Source organism: Xenopus tropicalis, chromosome 1, assembly GCF_000004195.4.
Source record: "Xenopus tropicalis strain Nigerian chromosome 1, UCB_Xtro_10.0, whole genome shotgun sequence".
NCBI lineage: Eukaryota > Metazoa > Chordata > Amphibia > Anura > Pipidae > Xenopus > Xenopus tropicalis.
The window spans coordinates 91937510-91956076 of NC_030677.2; the positions used below are offsets into that span (position 1 = coordinate 91937510).

The window sequence follows — 18567 nt, forward strand, 5'->3', positions numbered from 1 at the left end:
TCACTGCTAAAAATTTTTGGTTGGGGGGGTTGACATGTCCTTTAAACACAGCTACTGTCCCCAATGCTACATAGGGTAATTTTTAACACTTCTACTTTTTCTTATTAATGGAAAAATTGAGGATCAGTATAATGATTTAATATAATTTTAAATGACAACCATTTCTGCTCTGTGTTTTTATCAGAAAACATAATGCCCCAATCTATGCTCTGAAGTGCTGCCCTTAAGGAGCTAAAATTTGCTTTTCTAAAATTCAGTGTCTTTGTTGCCCCAGTGTAAATTTGTTTCCTGCACCAAACATCAAATGAAATAACATTATGGTCACTATTACCCAGGGGTTCAACCACTTGCACATTTGTTAAACGTTCTGGGTCATTAGAGATCACTAGATCCTATATAGTATGGTTCCTGGTTGGCTCCTCAACAACCTGTGACATAAAGTTGTCATGCAAGAAGTATCTAAACTTGTTCCCATTTACTGTCCTGGCAGTACTATTGCTCCAATCAATATCAGGATAATTAAAATCCCCCATTCTTATCACTTGCCCCAAACTAACAGCCTTTTCTATTTGCAACAGGAGCTGAGCCTCCTTCTCTTCGCTTACATTAGGGGGTCTATAGCATACCCCTACCATTAATTTGGTAGATTCTTTTCTATCTGTGAGAAGCTCAACCCATAAGGATTCAGCTCCCTCTGTTACCCCAATCACTTCCTCCTTAATATTTGCTTTTAATTCTTGCTTAACAAACAGACACACTCCTCCTCCTTTTCTATTGCCCCTGTCCCTCCGAAACAACGTGTAACCCCCAATGACATAAAGAAAGCAGTTTGAATATCCAGCAATGTTTCTAAATATTGGATATCCAGCAATATACAGCAGGCTATAAAAGTGATGATATGTGATTCCTTTAAAATCTAAATCAATCTACAGATACAGCGGCAATTTAAATATATGGACAACTTTACTTAAACACCATAGTGATAAACCTCCTTCTTTGTCATAACCCTATAGTCTCAGTTCATGGTCTAAATCTAAGCCTATTTCAAATTTTGGACAAGACAGGGAGGCTTTTTAGTTGCGTAGGCTGGCCCCTTTCTAAGCCTCTCTCCTTTAATGTTAACAACTAGCGGCAAAAGTGGAGGCTGACGAATTGTTAATGATGTTCCTTTTGGGGTAAAGCACCTCAAATGAAGTTGTTCTCCTGAGTGAGCTGTAACCGCAATCCAGCCTAAAAAAGAAAAGGAGATCACGTGATCATGTATTTTGAATATTTCATACCCTTGAAAAAATAAACACAGCATGTATAAGCAAGTGATAATAGCATTATAGGCAGTAAGACTGACATTTTCAGTCTCAGAAGCCCTAAGTCCTTTCAATTAAATTTTAAATAATTATTTTTAAAAATATGCTGTTTTCTAGAAGAAATTATTTAAAAGCCTGTTTTAATAAAACAGCTCCTGTAACAATCAGTTACACAGTGCCGAGAGTGCAATAGCACTTGAAAATCTTTATTTCGACTCCTGGCAACAACACCCCTGATCAGAAGGCCTATTACATAGGATGCATTCTATCTGAAGATGATCAGTGTATTGTGCTGGGCTCTAGAGACCAGTGTATGCTTTTACAGCAGCTACAGACTACCTAATCCAGTACCAGTAGCCAGTACCATATATCTATCAGATCACTTGTAATAATCAATTTCACATTGCAAAACGTAGCACAGGACAGTTTTGATATGCATCAGGCAAATGTGAAACTTGTGTTAACAGAAAATGTGCTGTGCAAAATATTTCTTTAGGACACACCCTCAAAGGACAAAGTGTAGGGAATGTAGGGGGTGTAGGGCCTCTGGTACTTATCCCAGAACTGCTCTTGCCATGGATGAACTTCACATCGATGGTGATGGAGCAGCTGTTTTGGGGGAGAGGATGGCTAAAAGGTTGAAGGAGATTTTTAACCAGTCATTGGTGTTAAGGAGAAGTAAGAAACTCTTTGAAAGTGGTTCTGGGCATAGCAGGAAAAAAATATGGTAAACATGTTAAGTAGATCATATATGGCAGGAAGAACTATATGTTGCATATACAAAATTAAAAAAAATTTTTATACAGATACATATGTTTATTCTGTTTGGATGGTAAAAAGGTAAAAGAGCTGCAGTTGAATTAAAATTTATGATCTGCATTATTAAAGCAAGACAGAATTATTCACACAACTGAGAAATAATATATGTATATTTCTTGTTTCTTAAGGATAGGGGACATTTTAAAAGGGAGAAGCTGTATAAAGAAAGAAGTTGTGGAGAAGAATCACAGCTGAAACCCCTACATTTAAGTTCAGAGGAAGAGGCTCAGCTTTTGATGCAAAAAGAAAGATTAGAAGGCCGGGGCAAGTCTTTTTAATGGGGGATTTTAATCATGTCATATCATATAGATAAAAGTTGGAGCAATAATACTGCTAGCACAGTTAATTTCATAGACTTTGGAAGACCCAAGCAGAATTTATGCTATATTGGATCTTTAACAAAGCAGAATACATTACAAATGTTCAAGTACTGGAACACATGGCAATAGTGACTATTGTCTCATTTCATGTTTGTACCAAAAAGCAAATATACACTAGTCTTTAAAGAAGATTTTAAATTATAGGAAAGCAAATTTAGCACTATTAAAACCATTACTTTAACTGGCAGACTGGGACGGGATATTAAATCATTAAGTTAATAAGAATGAAAAAGAAAGGATTTAAAAATTCAAGTCAGTGGGGAGAGATGCTTTGTTAGGACCTATAAATATGCAGGCTCATTTATAAAAATAGCAAATTTTCAAGAATCTAAGTCAATAACCTGCAGTAGAAAGCTTGATATCAGCAACAGCTCTAGAGGCACCAATTCCTTTTAGTTTAATATCTTGTGGAAGAAGGGGGGGAAACTCTTTCATTCTCTCCTCTCCTCCAATTGGAACCTAGTAAAAGAAAAGTAAGGTTAAAGTCAAGAAATGTTATTAATTTATGGATAGCATTGCCAGATGAAAATCCACACTCAGTTTTTTACATATACTTGATTTTTCTAGAAAATATTCAGTAAAGAAAAAGGCATGGGTTATTCTGTGCAAAGCATCTCATCTACCCGCCAATTTCATAATTTACACAGCTATAGCTATTTACACAATGCTTTTAAATACCATGACATCATTAACACACAAAAGTTGCAGAATGTTATACAATGGCCCTTTCATTAATCTGAAAAGGAAACATTAACTGTGTTAATGGATATCATACTATTTTCCCTTGTTGTAGCCAAAGAGTTCAGGATTGTTTTAGCATAGCCACTTTTTATTTTGTTTTTTTCTTTTCTTTTTTCAACCCTTTAAGTGCCGCAAAACGTAGAATCTACGTTCTATGGATAAAAGTACCCAAGTGCCACAGGTCGTAGATTCTACAATCTGTAGCACTCCTGGGTTTGGGGCGGAGGAGCGGCTTTTAAAGCCGCTCCTTAGCTCCACAGCCCCTAGGCATTGAGCAGAGGTGGGGAATGAGTGGCCCCTGGAGCACGGCCGCCCAGGGGCCCCTAGGCAACAGTAGGCACGTGCAAACTACATGCCTGCTGTTGCCTGCACTTTCTGCTCCCCCTCACCAGTCACTGGATCAGACAGAAAATGGCCTCCTCTGGTTCCTGGGTCCCCTTCTGCCTCCTTCTCCAGATTTTCAGCCTGCTTGTTCCCAGGTTAGTGTCACATATATACACACTTATTACACACACACATTTGTGTTTGGGGGGGGGGGGGTTGGTTTCCCACATTCACAGCACTCACACTTACTTGCACACGGACGCACACAACATGCACAGAACATAATTCGGTTCGATATTCGGCCAAATCTTTACGAAGGGTTCAGACTGATCTGAAAGAGTGGATTCAGTGCATCTCTACTGTACATGCCACATAGTTTGGTAAATCTATGCATATTGGGCATCAAACTGTTTATTAGTCGCGTGGCATTAATATTTAAAATGTTTTATGCCGATATGGTACGAAATGTAGGATATAGAATAGGGTAAAATGCAAGCTTTGAAACAATTTTCAGAAATGACATAAAAATTGCTACATTTAGCATAGCTATGCTGTTTGGTGCTTTGCCATACAAAGACATATTTACCCATTTTACATTCAACAGAATATGTATTTTCTGGGGTCTACCAATTCTACCATTTTTACTACCAAAAAGTACACAGCCTGATTTATATTCCATGAAATATGTATGCCCTAACTTCCTTTTGGGGTCCGTAAATGCCAGATACTTTAGTGATCTTACGTACAATGGGGATCAAACTCTTCAGTAGACCCTTGGCTTTCATATTTACGTTATATTTTCTTGGTACCTAATGTTATGTGGGAGATATAATGCTTGAAAGTGAAAGCTTTGAGGTGATTTTTTAGAATTTTCATAATTTTTTATAGAAACTGCTAAATTCAGAAAAGCAAAATGTGTGTTTTTCAAAAATATATGGTTTCCTGGGGTAAACTTAATGTTCCAGGATTTTTGACTTATTGGAATCTAAAGTACACCGTATTCTGCTGTAATGCTTTGAAAATGTGGTAATTTACGGTCTATAGTAATTTACTATGTCTATGAAGATTCTCATTCATCCAGTTCATGATATACAATATCTAGTAGAAACCCCTCAAGGGTTTAAATGCCAGGGAATTCCCTACCAGTCATTTGAACTGAACTGAAGAAGCCACTTGGATGAGTGGTGAAACTTATCAAGATAAACTCACAAAAGTCCAGTTGTTTTAGACTCTATTCTACTACTTACTTGCTGGGAGTTTTTGATCTATAGAAGTCAGAAATCTCCATAAAACTATACATATCAGGTACTGGCATGTTTGGGAGACATAAGGCTTTGCAAATCAAAAGAATGTGTCCATAAATACCTATATATAAAAAAAATATAAATTTTTCTTTTTTTTGTATTTAGAGCTCTAAATCTTGTTCCAGAAGTGGAAATACACAAAAACCAGATTTAGAAAGCTCAGGTTCTCCTGAAAAAACACAATATATAGCTTTCCTACCTAAACTAACCCCCCCCCCTCCCAGTAAATGCCCCTAAAATAATAGATCACAGAATGTTTACAAAATGTCTCACACTGCGGGGAACTGAAATGTGAAATTCTGCAGTATTTCAACATAGAGAAACAAAAGTTCATCTTACTTTTAAGTAAAGGTTTTAAGCCATTCATCGTGAATTTCCATAAATGCACAATTAAACCCCTTAGAGGGGGAAACAATGTTTTCAATGTTCAAGAGCAACAATATGTAACAAAGTAACAATAATTGGTAAATTGGTAAATTTTGTTGACAGAAGGAATGAAATAAAAAATTCATACAAAATTTTTTATGGACAAAAACAACAAAGTAAGTTAGGTTGAAAAAAGACATACCTCCATAAACTTCAACCTTAATGCCTATATATGACATGCCTAACTGCTAGTTGGTCCAGAGGAAGGCAAAAAAAAAAAAACCCATCCGAAACCTCTCTAATTTTTGCCGCAGAGGGGGAAAAAATTTCTTCCTGACTCCAAGATGGCAATCGGACCAGTCCCTGGATCAACTTGTACTAAGCGCTATCACCCATACCCCTGTATTTCCTCACTTGCTAAAAAGCCATCCAACCCCTTCTTGAAGCTATCTGTGTGTCAGCTTATACAATTGTACAACTGATTCAGGGAGAGAATTCCACAACTTCACAGCTCTCACAGTAAAAAAAAAATCCTTTCCAAATATTTTGACGGAACCTCCATTCTTCTAATCAAAATGGGTGCCCTTGTTAGTTGGAAGAACCTACTGGTAAATAAAGCATTAGAGATATTATTATATGATCCCCTTATATATTTATACATAGTTATTATATCACCCCTTAAGCGCCTCTTCTCCAACAACCCTAACTTGGCCAGTCTTTCTTCATAACTAAGACTTTCCATACCCTTAGATGCCCTTCTCTAGACCCTCTCTAATGCTCTAGATGGGGTCTTAGCAGCGCTCTGCAACCCCTCCTTCTGCGAATCGATGCCCCTTTTAATACAGCTCAAAACATTGGTTTGCCTTTGCAGCTGCTGCCTGGCATTGCTTGCTACATCCAAGTTTATTATCTACAAGAACTCTAAGGTCCTTCTCCATTATGGATTTGCCAAGTGCAGTCCCATTAAGGTTATAAGTGGCTTGCATATTTTTACATCCCAGGTGCATGACCTTTTATCCACATTAAATCTCATCTGCCACATAGCCGCCAAGATTGCAAATTTGTCAAGATCCTAGAGTAAGGATGCCACATCCTGGATGGATCTGATTGGGCTGCAGAGTTTTGTGTCATCTGCAAACACTGATACATTACTTATAATACCCTCCCCTAAGACATTAATGAACTGAAGTTAAACGAAAGTGGACCTAGTACAGAACCCTGGGGAACCCCACTGAAAACCTTACTCCAAGTAGAGAATTGTACCATTAACAACCACCTGATCCTGTAGCCAGTTTTTTACTATTAATGTACACTTGGAAAATGAGGAGTGCATTGCGGCAGAGGCTAAAACTAACCCCAAAAATTCTATCTTTGCCTTTCGGATTGCTGTGTGTTTATATTCATTAAATGCTGCTTTTTTCCCCTGACTTGCATTTCTTAAATGCCGTTCTTTTTTATCCTATTAACTTCTTTACCTCCGAGTTATCCCAAATACCTTGTATGTGGTTTAACTTGGAGCTTATGTGGACTAACAAGTATACAAGAACAATGCAGAATTCAATTAACACAGTCAAAACAATCCCAGCTCCACTAGCCTCTGTACAATAAATGTAATACAGGCACAACAGTGATGTGTAACTGAAATATATAAAATGGGTAAAATTACAGAAATAAAATCCACCCCTTTTGCTCTCATACCCAGAACAGCTATTAACCATAAAATCATAAAACATACACTCTGTGGTTGTCTGTTCTCTTGCTGCAGAGATAATAAAATACCATTAGTATCTAATTACTATATCTACTATTATGCCATTACTATCTGTGGCAGTCTGTGGCAAGTGTGTATATGCCCTTCCAAGAAACGACTTCCATACAAAATTCTTCTGGTATATTGTCTCTCAAAGAGGTAGTTCACCATTAAATAAAATATTAGTATCATGACTTTTTTTTCCCCACTGATCTTTATTTTGTATTTTTGTGTGTGATTTTTGAATTATTAAGCTTTTTGTATAGCAGCTCTCTGATTTAGAATTCTTAGAAGTTAACAATTGCTGGGGTATGAATGAAAGACTGGATACACTGATATACTGATGACATTTTCTTTACTGTCTACAATAATAAAGTTACAAAATATACATAGGAACAGCCTTACACCAAGTAATGTTCCACCAGCATGCTTTGTGTATATGTCATCTGCTTTGTCAAGGCTGGTTATGTGAACCGGAAGCAAGTTGGAAGCAATAACAGAAAACCATGCTGGCCTTTCACCCTGAAAACAGAAAATTCACATTGGCGTGATTATTTTAAATCAGATGCTTTAGTAAATAATGGACATTGAAAAAAATAAATAATCTTTGTACTTAAAATAACCAAGTTTGAATGATGCAATGGGCATGGTGATTTGGATAATTTTAGAGAGACATTTGCTATGAATTCTCTGACATTTATTTGTGAATACTATTTCTAAACATTTAAAATGAATGCATCACCTAAGAGAACCCATCTTAAATTATGGAGTGTCACAGAGTGGCAAAAAGCTGCCATGAGCACCACTGGACTACAGGTAACTGTATGGAAAGCCCTTATTATTTTAAATGAAAAAAGATTCAATGGCATTAATAACAATATTATAAAAGTAAAGGTTAAATACAGTGGGAATAGCATACTACAGTTTTGGGTACAAGACCCGCCTAAGTTGGGAAGGTGGGTAGGGTGGGATAGGGAATTTTGGTTGGGAATGTTATGTTTTTTATCTGTCTATATTATCACTATTCAGGTCTTACAAGTCTATAAGATACTCCTTTGCAAACACAAAATAATGACGGACATCGCTCACAGCGGCACCAATCTAAACCCAATGCAATATGGCTAAAATTTCAGTGACCTCTTGGAATATAAGAGGCCTTAATTCAAAATTTAAAAAGGAGCCTTATGTTTACCTACCTAAAGAGATACCCTCCCTCTATCCTCCTACTCCAGGAGACCAACCTTACGGGCCAAAAAATTCTAGCACTTAAAAAACCCTGGGTGGGATGGCACTATCACTCTACCTACTCCTCCTACTCCAGAGGAGTCTCAGTGCTAATACGCAAAGGGGTGCCATTCGAATTAATCAAGCTACATACAGATTACTATGGTAGATTCATGATTCTTCATGGTCTCCTAGCTCACAAACCCCTAACAATTATTAATATATATTTGCCGCCGCCGTTTGCTATGTCCGTTTTAAATCAAATTGTCTCTAAACTGGCAGAGTTCCCCATAAGTCCATTTATCATCATGGGAGACTTTAATAATTGCATGAATACCTCCCTAGATAGATCCAAACCAGAACCCAATACATCTACTAGACTTGCGGGATGGGCAGACGCTCTTCACCTTTGGAGATGGAAAAACCCCACAGCGAGAATCTACTCCTGTCACTCACTTACTCACAGGTCCCTATCTAGAATTGATCTGGCATTTGCCTCAGCCGACCTATTGCCTATGGTTGACAGTGCTATACCAGAATCAGCGCGTTTTTGAGCAGGGGGACAAGAATAGCAAGATACTAGCCTACCTCTCCAAACCCCAAAACAACTCTACAGCGATCCCCCACATTCGCCAAGATGACGGCACGCTTACCACAGAATCCAAGAACATTGCACAGCAGTTTGCCTCCTACTACAAGAACTTATACACAACCACCTACTCTGCGACACAACTAGCACAGTACCTAGCAAGCATACCCATTCCACAAATAGCCCCACCAGATAAGGCATATTTAGATGCCCCGATCACAAAGCAAGAGGTTGCCGAGGCAATTGCCACCCACCCCTCAAATAAGACACCAGGCCCGGATGGATTACCTTCCAACTGGTATAAGGTACTAGCTGAATACATCCCCTCTAAACTGCTAGAAACTCTACAATATGCCTATGACAATCAAGCCCTACCTGCATCCTTTGCGGAGGCGTTAATAGTGGTCATTCCGAAGCCGGGCAAAGATCCATCCCTCTGTTCCTCATACCGCCCCATCTCCCTAATTAACACAGACACCAAAATTTTGGCCAAAATTCTGGCGACAAGGCTCCAAAGGGTGGTTCCCGACCTGGTCCACCCGGATCAATCAGGCTTTATGCCCGGGAGATCCACTGATATTAATTTAAGAAGGCTCTTTACCAATCTACAAATCCCTCACTTAGAGACCGATACCAGAGTTGTTGCCTCCCTAGACTCAGCCAAAGCCTTTGATTCAATTGAATGGGGATACCTATGGGAGGTCTTGTCCGGCTTCGGCTTTGGCCAAACATTCTTAAAGTGGATCAAGTTACTATACCAGCATCCCACAGCAAGAGTCAGAGTAAATGGGATTACATCTCCCCCATTCTCACTGGAAAGGGGGACTCGCCAAGGCTGTCCGCTCTCACCAATATTATTTGCTCTAGCAATAGAGCCTCTAGCCATACTGATTAGGAACTCACCGGAGATTAGAGGCCTTACATATGGTAATATCCACGAAAAATTATCGCTATATGCAGATGATTTGCTAATATACCTTGCAGATCCCAGAGCTCTCTACTGCAGCAAGTGGACAAATTTGGACACTACTCCAGTCTGCGAATCAACTGGGATAAATCAATCCTTTGCCCTATAGATCCTCTTCAACCACAACCAGTAATACCCAATATACCTTTAAAATGGACCAATCAATTTAAATACTTAGGAGTCTGGATAACTACAGATCCTACTAACTATATACCACTTAACCTAGACCCCTTGCTGTCAGATTTCAAAGCCCGACTGACCCAATGGTCCAAGTTACCACTTACACTCTGGGGCCGCATAAATATAGTAAAAATGATATACCTTCCCAAATTTTTATACATACTGCACAATGCCCCAATCTTTATCCCTAAAACCTTCTTTAAGAAACTTAACCAGATTATCCTACCATTTATTTGGAACAATCGACCCCCCAGAATGGCCTGGACAAAACTATGCGCTCCACTAGCCGAAGGAGGCCTAGCCCTCCCCCACTCTTACCATTACTTCTTAGCTTCACAAATACACTACCTACACTGGTGCTTCATTCATGACCCCTACAATCCAAATCTGCAGCTCCAGGCAACAATACTTGGCTCCCTGGAAGGATTACGCAACTTTCCTTACCAGCACCTTAAAGATACAGCCCCACTGCCAACAACTTTAACTATTCCGCATAAAGCCTGGACCATTGCACTTACACTATTCAAACACCTGCCACCCTTACTTACGTCTAGGCTTCCACTCTGAGGCAACCGATATTTACCACAATGTAGGACACTACACAATTTCATATATTGGCCCCGCCATGATATTAAATACTTGGGAGATCTTATGGAACACTCAACCTTCCCAACATATCTGCAGATCTGAGATAAAGCTCAACAACCTAGTCTCCCCTTTTATAAATATTTGCAGCTGCGATCAGTATTCAGGGACCAATTTGCCACTCTTACCCCTCAGCTCATTTCTTTAACAGCGGAGGAAATCTTACAGTCTAACAACCCAGTTAAGCTTACTTCAAACCTATACCAAAATCTACTCTCAACAGGCCCAAAACCTTTCCACTCCGCACAAATATGGTGGACTTCCCAAATACCAGCACTCACCCAAGATGATTTGGAAGATGCAACAGATACAATATACAACTGTCTTATATCTACCAGAGACAGGCTAATACAATACAAAATCTTTCACCACCTGTATATCACACCACTAAGGTTGCATCAGATGGGCCGTACCCCAACAGATCGCTGCCCGAGATGTGCAGCAAGCTCAGCTAACTTTTTTTCACATGATCTGGTCATGCCCCCATATTGCAAAATTCTGGTCAGCAGTGACCAAATATCTGTCAAACAACTTAGCCTTCCCCACTGTGACTGCTCCTGAAACCTGCTTGCTAGGAGTTCTAGATACTATAATTGCCCAAAATAGCTCCCGGTTACACTACAGAATATTGCTGTTCTATGCCAAAAAAACAGTTGCAATGCATTGGATGGGCACTACCCTCCCCACCGTTACAGCCTGGTGAATGCTGTTGTTCCTCTGTACAAACTCACATACGAGATTAGGGGCGCGCCCGATAAATTCGATAAAGTGTGGGGCCCTTGGTGTGACCTGGAGGGAAACTGAAGGACTCCACTCCCACTCACATGGTAAAACCCCCGGCACTCTTCCACTCCTCTCCATCACATCCTGAGCATTTAGCACAGTAGGTAGATGAACCCAATCTTATGTAACTGCTGCCAGAATCATGCTTAAACCTTATATTGTCACACCTTCCCCTTTGATATTTGTAACAAGCCTTAATGACAGACCTGAAAAGAAACACCAGCATATTCTCTTTAATGTAATGTTAAGTGTGTTACTTTATGTTTTGTTTGTATGAAAAGCAATAAAATATACCTTTCAAAAAAAAAAAAATACAGTGGGAATATCAGCAAAATGCCTCTTTATGTTTTCTTTACCTCGAAAACAACATTTTGTGTATTGTAGTTTCTGTAAAAATGTTTTACAATACTGCTGGAAGTTGCATCTACTTATAGGACTATTTCTATTTACTTTATGATAAACATAAGCCCTTTTGCTTTATCCAAAGATTTAAACATTTACACTAAGGGGCAGATTTATTAAAATTCTAGGTATAGAATGGGTATATATTACCAATATACCCAAAAATATTCATTTGAAGCGTAAATAATCATGATTCATTAAAGAAAAAAACTAAAATTTGCAAGAAAAAAAAAACTTGGCAACAAAAAGCTGCCAAGTTTCTATAGAAGCCAAATGGAATTGTCTGAAGATTTCATTGAACTTTATTTTGTTTTTTTTCCAGTTTATTAAAAACATTCATTTCAGCCCCAATGAAAATGGAACAAAGTACTTTTGTCTGGCATTTTTTTATGATAAAATGCAACCAAGACTTTTCTGTCTAAGGTTTTCTTTTAGTGCTCAAGATTTTTTTCCCTTGAACATTAATAATTCCCCATTGGATAAGAGCTACTGGCCCACAAGATGGAGCGGTACGAATTCCGCTTTATCTTTTTTTTTTTTTATAATTGGCGAATTAACAATTAGAAGACTGTTCCATGAAATGCTAGATTTTAAGCTTTGGTTTAACAAAAATAAATATATACATAAATAAATAAATAGATGAGGAGGATGATTTGAAGCAAAATAGAAAGTGACAAACTGAACACAAATCATAAATACATGTAATCGAAAGTTGATAATAGAATATTATTAAACTTGTGTAAATAAAATGGTACTTTAACAAAAGGGTAATTAAGATTTGCATACAAAAAATAATTTCATAAATGGGACAAAAAACCTAAAGCATCAGAGGTTTATTCTTGTATGAATAAAAGTTTTATTTAAAAAAAAAACAAAAAACTTACTTGTAAAAAATCAATACGTCCCAATGCTGCCAGAAACAGTGTCATACCAGGTGAGAGTATAAATGTTCGAGGTATGATTGCTTTTGTTGGTAATGCAGCTTTTACTTCCTTATCTTTTAAAAGGTTAAGTACCTAAAAAAAAAAAAAAACTTATAAAAGATCTTAAAAGGCCAGAAAGAACCAAGCCATATTTCTCCTAATATAAATAGGAGATAGAATGGAACAAACTGTACTATTTCTCAGGTAGTGTAACCTGTTCTTCTTAAAGGAGAAGGAATGGCTAAGTCACTTGGGGGTGCCAAAATGTTGGTCACCCCCCAGTCACTTTAATCGCTTACCTTTTACCCCGGGCTGGTGCCCCTGTTATGAGAAAACCGCACCAGCCCGGGGTACCTGCGAGCGAGCGGCTCATTTTCTTCTTCTGTCTTTGCGCACTTGAGTATGCACAGTAGAGTGAAAAGCCGAACTTTAACAAAAAGGTTGGCTTTTCACTCTACTGCGCATGTGCTGGCCCAGGGATTACGAAGGCAGAAGAAATAAGATGAAAAAAATAAATAAATAAATAAAAGGAAACACTTGCTGCAGCTACCCTGGGTTGGTGCGGTTTTCTCCTAACAGGAGCACCAGCCCAGGGTATATGGTGATGCCAATGATACAAACCAGCTTATAGTGTGTTTAGTTTTTCTTTTAACTGTGCTTGCGGTTATAGACAACTTTTGATGCTCCAATTGTTCCAGACTGACAACACAAAACAATATACCCATTTGGGGAATATAAAGAAAACATACACAGCCTTCTTTTACAATTCCAGGAGTGTCATAAAACCAATGTGCATCTTTTAGCTCATTGTATGTAAACTGGTTGACTTCTCTTAAATTTTCAGATAAATAACCATGCTCTGGATCATCCTCAGTGCTGAATGAAAGCAGTTCTGCATCAAATTCAATGTCTTTTTTGGACATCTTTTGGCTTTTTGTGGAAGTTCTGCCCACTCTACCTAGAAAACAACAAAAATATAACTCTGTTAAGCAATAAGCTCAGATTTGTTTAAAAATGTTTTTTTTACTCTTTACTGGTGGCTCCTGCACAATGTTGAAAAATTGCTTAGCGTTTAGTACACGTGTTAGTGGAAAGTAACTAGGCAGTAAATGGGTTACTTACCTGTTTCCCGACATTTATTATGTAAAACATTCAGCTAGATTTTTAAAAGTCTTGACCTACAGCTACACAGTTTCTAGATGTCACTGACCCCAATAGCCAAATTTTTATATGGGCCCCAAAACCACGACAAGTTGCCCTATTTTGCTAACATAGTAAGTATTTTAGTAACATACACGTAAAAATTGCTCAGGGCCCACTAGTCCCTCCACACTCGGCTAAAGTGCAGGAGTGATTCCACCCACATTCCCCTGATCATACAGCTATTTTTTCCCCTTATTCAGATGGTTTGCCTCCAAAGTGAGGTCACTTCTGGTTTTGCAGATCACGGGCCAGAGGGTAAGTTAACCTACTAGGGCCGGGTAGAGTAGCGTGTCTGAGCAGGGGGGCATAGTGATGTGGTGGGTCCATGGGTCTGCCTGACCAGAACCACACAGGTCTCTAGCTCAAAGTTAAAAATTAGCAGAGACAAAGAGCAGCCCTGCCCTGTCCTACTGGTAAGGAAAAAAATGTCCAATGTTTGACTGCGACTTTCATAACATATTTAGACTACCCCATCTGGTGTAACAAATTTCTCTACAAATTGAATAGTTACAAAAACCAAAAGACTCAAGTGAGTGTGTGAAGCAGAAAGGCTGTTGAGAAGTAAAGCCTGTTGTCTTCTCAAACAGTTCTGCTGTGTAGTGGTGCCAACTGTTCAAGTGGTCTGATAGGAAAAGTAGTTTTGCTGCTCTTCTTTGGTGTCCCAAGACCTTAAAAATGCCCCTCAACCTTGAGCTTTGCTAACTGCTTAGCAAGATTATGTGGGTACTGCAGAGTTGCTCAGTGAATTCCAGTTGCTGTGTCGACATGAGAGCTGCTCTGCGAACTCTACTGAGAAGAAAGATCTCCTGTGTGGTGGCTGCTCAGGGAGACTGTACCCCATGTTGCATTTCCGCTCTGTAAACCAGAGAGGGGTTTCTTAATAGGCATCTGGAAAATGAGGAGCACATTGTGGTAGAGGCTAAAACAAACCCCACAGGTGGAAAGTGTGGCCCCAATGTGCTAAACCAGTTCTTTTCTTTAGTGTATACAGCAGAGGAGCCAGAGTGCCAAGAGCTCAAAATAGTCAGTGGTTGATACAGGATATGGTGCATAACGGTTCACTCAAGATTAATGTGAACATGGTCCCAGGGCCAAATGAAATACACCCTTGGGTACTGAGAAAACTAGGTTCAGTTTTACAGTGGCCTCTGTTTCCAATATTCTTAGACACATTTTCATCTGGTATGGTACCTATGGATTGTAGGAAAGCTGATGTCATTCCTATATTTAAAAAGGGATTAAGATCTCAGCCTGGCAATTATAGGCCAGTAAGTTTGACATCCGTGGTGGGCAAGTTATTCAAAGGCTTGTTATAGGGATCACAAAATTATGAGCTGTAATCAGCATGGCTTTATGAAGGACAGGTTGTGTCAGACCAATTTAATTGCTTTTTATGATTTAGTAAGAAGCTGGATAGTGGGGGTGCAGTAGATGTGATCTATTTGGATTTTGCCTAAGCATTTGATACCAGATGTTGCACATGAATAGGAAACTGGTGACAGGATCGGGTACAGAGGGTAGATGTTAATGGTACAATCTCTACTTGGAGTAAGGTTCTCTCTTGTAGATAAATAACTTGGCTGTAGCAAGCAATGCCAGGCAGCAGCTGCAAGAGCAAACAAGTATTTGAGCTGTATCAAAAGGGGCATACATTCATGGGAGGAGGGGACTATTCCTCCCCTTTACAGAGTGCAGGTAAGGCCCCATGTTGTTCAGTTTTGGTCTCCAGTGATTAAACGGGACATTATTGAATTAGAGAGGGTTCAAAGAAGGGCAATTAAGCAGGTAAAGTGTAAGGAAAGTCTCAGTTAAGAAGAAAGACTAGATAAGTTAGGTTTGTTTACAAGTGGAGAAGAGGGGCTTAAGGGGGGATAAGATAACCATGTATAAATATATAAGGGGATCATAATTAGCCAAAGCGAGTTAGCGCTCTCAGTAAGTCAATGAGCCCATAATTTATCTACCCATGAGACATATATGGTATGTGTGGCAGATGTGGATAGGTGCCTACGTATTCGGGTGATACGCTGATTTTTTAGTTTAACAGATTCGCAGATTCCAGATTGTAGGGTTAATAGTTGTCAACAGGAGATCTGAGATCTTGAAGAAGTGCATGCGCGCAAAACACGTTGATACGGAGAGTGACCACAGTGGTGATCCGTGGTGAGAGGAAGCGCCTTGGTAGAGACGCCACTTGGTGAGCTACGTGGAAAGGAGCGTCACGGACCTTTTAACCATGTCTACTATAAATAAGTTCCCAGCCGGGACTCGGTCACTGCTGAACATATTGTTTCTGCTCCCTTGGGGCTCCTCTGTGTACCGGCAAATTCTTTTAAATATTTGAACCGGGGCCCCCTAAACTACATTAGTATTGGAATTCCCTAACTTTTTACTATTTAGGGAGAGGTGAAGAGGCCTTTTACCGATTCTCTTGATATCCGGCTTTATACCGAAGTAGAACCCCGTCATTAGGATATATACAGCTGTGAAGCTGTGTTATTCTCTCCCTGAATCAGTCGTACTAGCTTATACATTAGTCAGTTTGAAGAAAGGGTTGGATGGCGGAGGAAATACAAGCTTATGTGCAATAGCTCAAAGTAAAAATTGATCCAGGGACTGGTCCGATTGCCATCTTGGAGCCAGGGAGGCATGTTTTCCCCCTCTGCGGCAAATCAGCGAGGCATTTAGATGAGATTTTTTGCGTTCCTCTGGATCAACTAGCAGTAAGGTTGTCAGGCTTACCTCTGCCAACTGCTTGATACTCAAGGAGCAGATGATAGGAGCTCTCCCCTACGCCTCCCACTGAATACTCAGATCCTGGACGTGCAGACAGGGTGAGCTCAGATGATGAGTAGCAGAGCTAATAACTGAAGCACGGATCTCCACTGGAGCAGACAACAGGTAGACAGGGGTCAGATGGAAACCGAATCCACTGAACAGATGGGCAGCAATCAGGAGGAGTAGATAAGAGAGCCAAAGTAAAAAAACTGGAGTTCAATTAAAGGGTCAGGAAAAAGCCAAAGTAAGGAACAAAAGGACAGGTCGAACTGAAATCACAAACAGGAACCGCAGAGTGTCAGTCAGGAAGGACAATCGCCTCGCACTGGACTGTAGGCCATGGTGTCTATTTAAACGAAATGCACATGCGTCCACTTGTGCACGAAAACGCGACAAAGCGTGTGCCCGCAGACGTGATCGCATCGAAGTGTGTGCACAGATATGCAAAAGAAGATTGCAAATAAACGCACATGTGCAAAGCAAGTGGCTTAGCATGAGAAGCGTGAATAGCCTGACATAGGCAGGTTATATATAGTATATGTTGCTATGTTATATCAAGCAAAGCTATTTCTATGAACTGCACAACAATAAAAAACAATGATTAAAAAGGGCTTTGTAATTAAATCTGGTTTGAATTTTTGCAGTTTCCTAAATGAAGTAAAAATATTTACAAACCTACAACATAACTGTGTTTTTTAAGAGTCTTCAACTGCTTTAGTTCTGTTTCACTTAAGTCTTCTTCTGTTTTCGAAAAATCCTCTTTTAACCTCTTCTGACGCTGAAACATTCTGTATGGTTTAGGATTGACAATAGGAAACTTCAGCAAATCCAATGTAGTGCCTGTTAAAAGAAATACAATAAAAATATAAATTAATTTTTTTTTTTTACTTCAGCAAATTTCTTTATGTGCAGATAGCTCATTTATATGATGGAAAACACACTCTACACATTTTACACACTGTAAAGCTGGCAATATGTGTTATCGTAAGGTTTAGTGGGCACTAAACGTTCACCTATCGATTTTTCATTTGAAAATGTTAAATCGTAGAGTAAATTAATTTCTATGTAAACTGTGTAATTTAGAGAAAAAAAGTGCACCATAAAAATCATGGCAGACTCCCCGAAGTTCATTAGGATCCTATCTGCCTGTTAAAACAAAAGTTAGCAAAATAAGCAAGTCAGCACATTAAGAACTGTCTTGTCTAGCAAACGCTAAATAGAAGGTGGGTGCACCAATGTACCTAATTAAAATATACAGAGGTATATATATATACAGAGCTCCATGGTTTGACTCGGGGATAAATTCACCCTCATGGATATTAATGAGAAAAGATGGCTTGTTTAACCCTTTCCCTGCCAAGCACGTAGCTCCTACATGCTGGCATAAAAAGATGTTAAACGCCACGCACGTAGGAGCTATGTTTTCTTTATCTTGCGCTCGTTCTCTGCGCTTCCTGCTTAGTCCAAGTGCAGAGAGCGAGAGCAGGATAAAGAACCCCCTAGGGAACGAGCAGAGGGGGGTAATTAGTGGCCCCTGGGGAGCGATTGCCCAGGGGCCCCGTGGGAAAAGCCTGACACATTGATTCTACGCGTCAGGCTTTTGCTTCTCTCTCCCCCCTTCAATCATTAATATTTAGAGTGTTTTATGTTGGTACGTTATGAAATGTGGGGTACATAATGGGGCAAAATGCAAGCTTTGTGACGATTTCCAGAAATGTTATAAAAACCGTTCTGTTTATCATAGCTTTGTAGTTTGCAGTAGAAAGATGTATTTACCCATTTTTGTTTTGTCAGAATGTGTACTTTCGGAAAATGTACGGTTTTCTAGGGTCCATACTGTTAGGGGGTCTTATGGCACATAATACACATACCGGGTGCAAAAACT

The 18567-nt window shown here is 39.3% G+C and overlaps 1 protein-coding gene across 2 annotated transcripts in view; it reads right to left on the reverse strand.

Annotated features, from left to right (window-relative positions):
* Positions 1–942: 942 nt before the first annotated feature.
* The window catches only part of noa1 (nitric oxide associated 1), a 38520-nt gene continuing 20895 nt past the window's right edge, over positions 943–18567 (reverse strand). Inside the window, exons 3-8 of one of the 2 annotated variants that reach the window (XM_002937553.5) lie at positions 17358–17522; positions 13451–13659; positions 12663–12794; positions 7394–7510; positions 2845–2962; positions 945–1230 (exon numbers count right to left, since the gene is read on the reverse strand). In XM_002937553.5, the coding sequence (XP_002937599.2) occupies positions 1040–1230; positions 2845–2962; positions 7394–7510; positions 12663–12794; positions 13451–13659; positions 17358–17522 (932 nt within the window). In that variant the 3' untranslated portion in view covers positions 945–1039. Of the gene's footprint in view, positions 1231–2844; positions 2963–7393; positions 7511–12662; positions 12795–13450; positions 13660–17357; positions 17523–18567 lie in introns of both variants that reach the window. The other variant, XM_012956199.3, reaches the window with a different exon arrangement.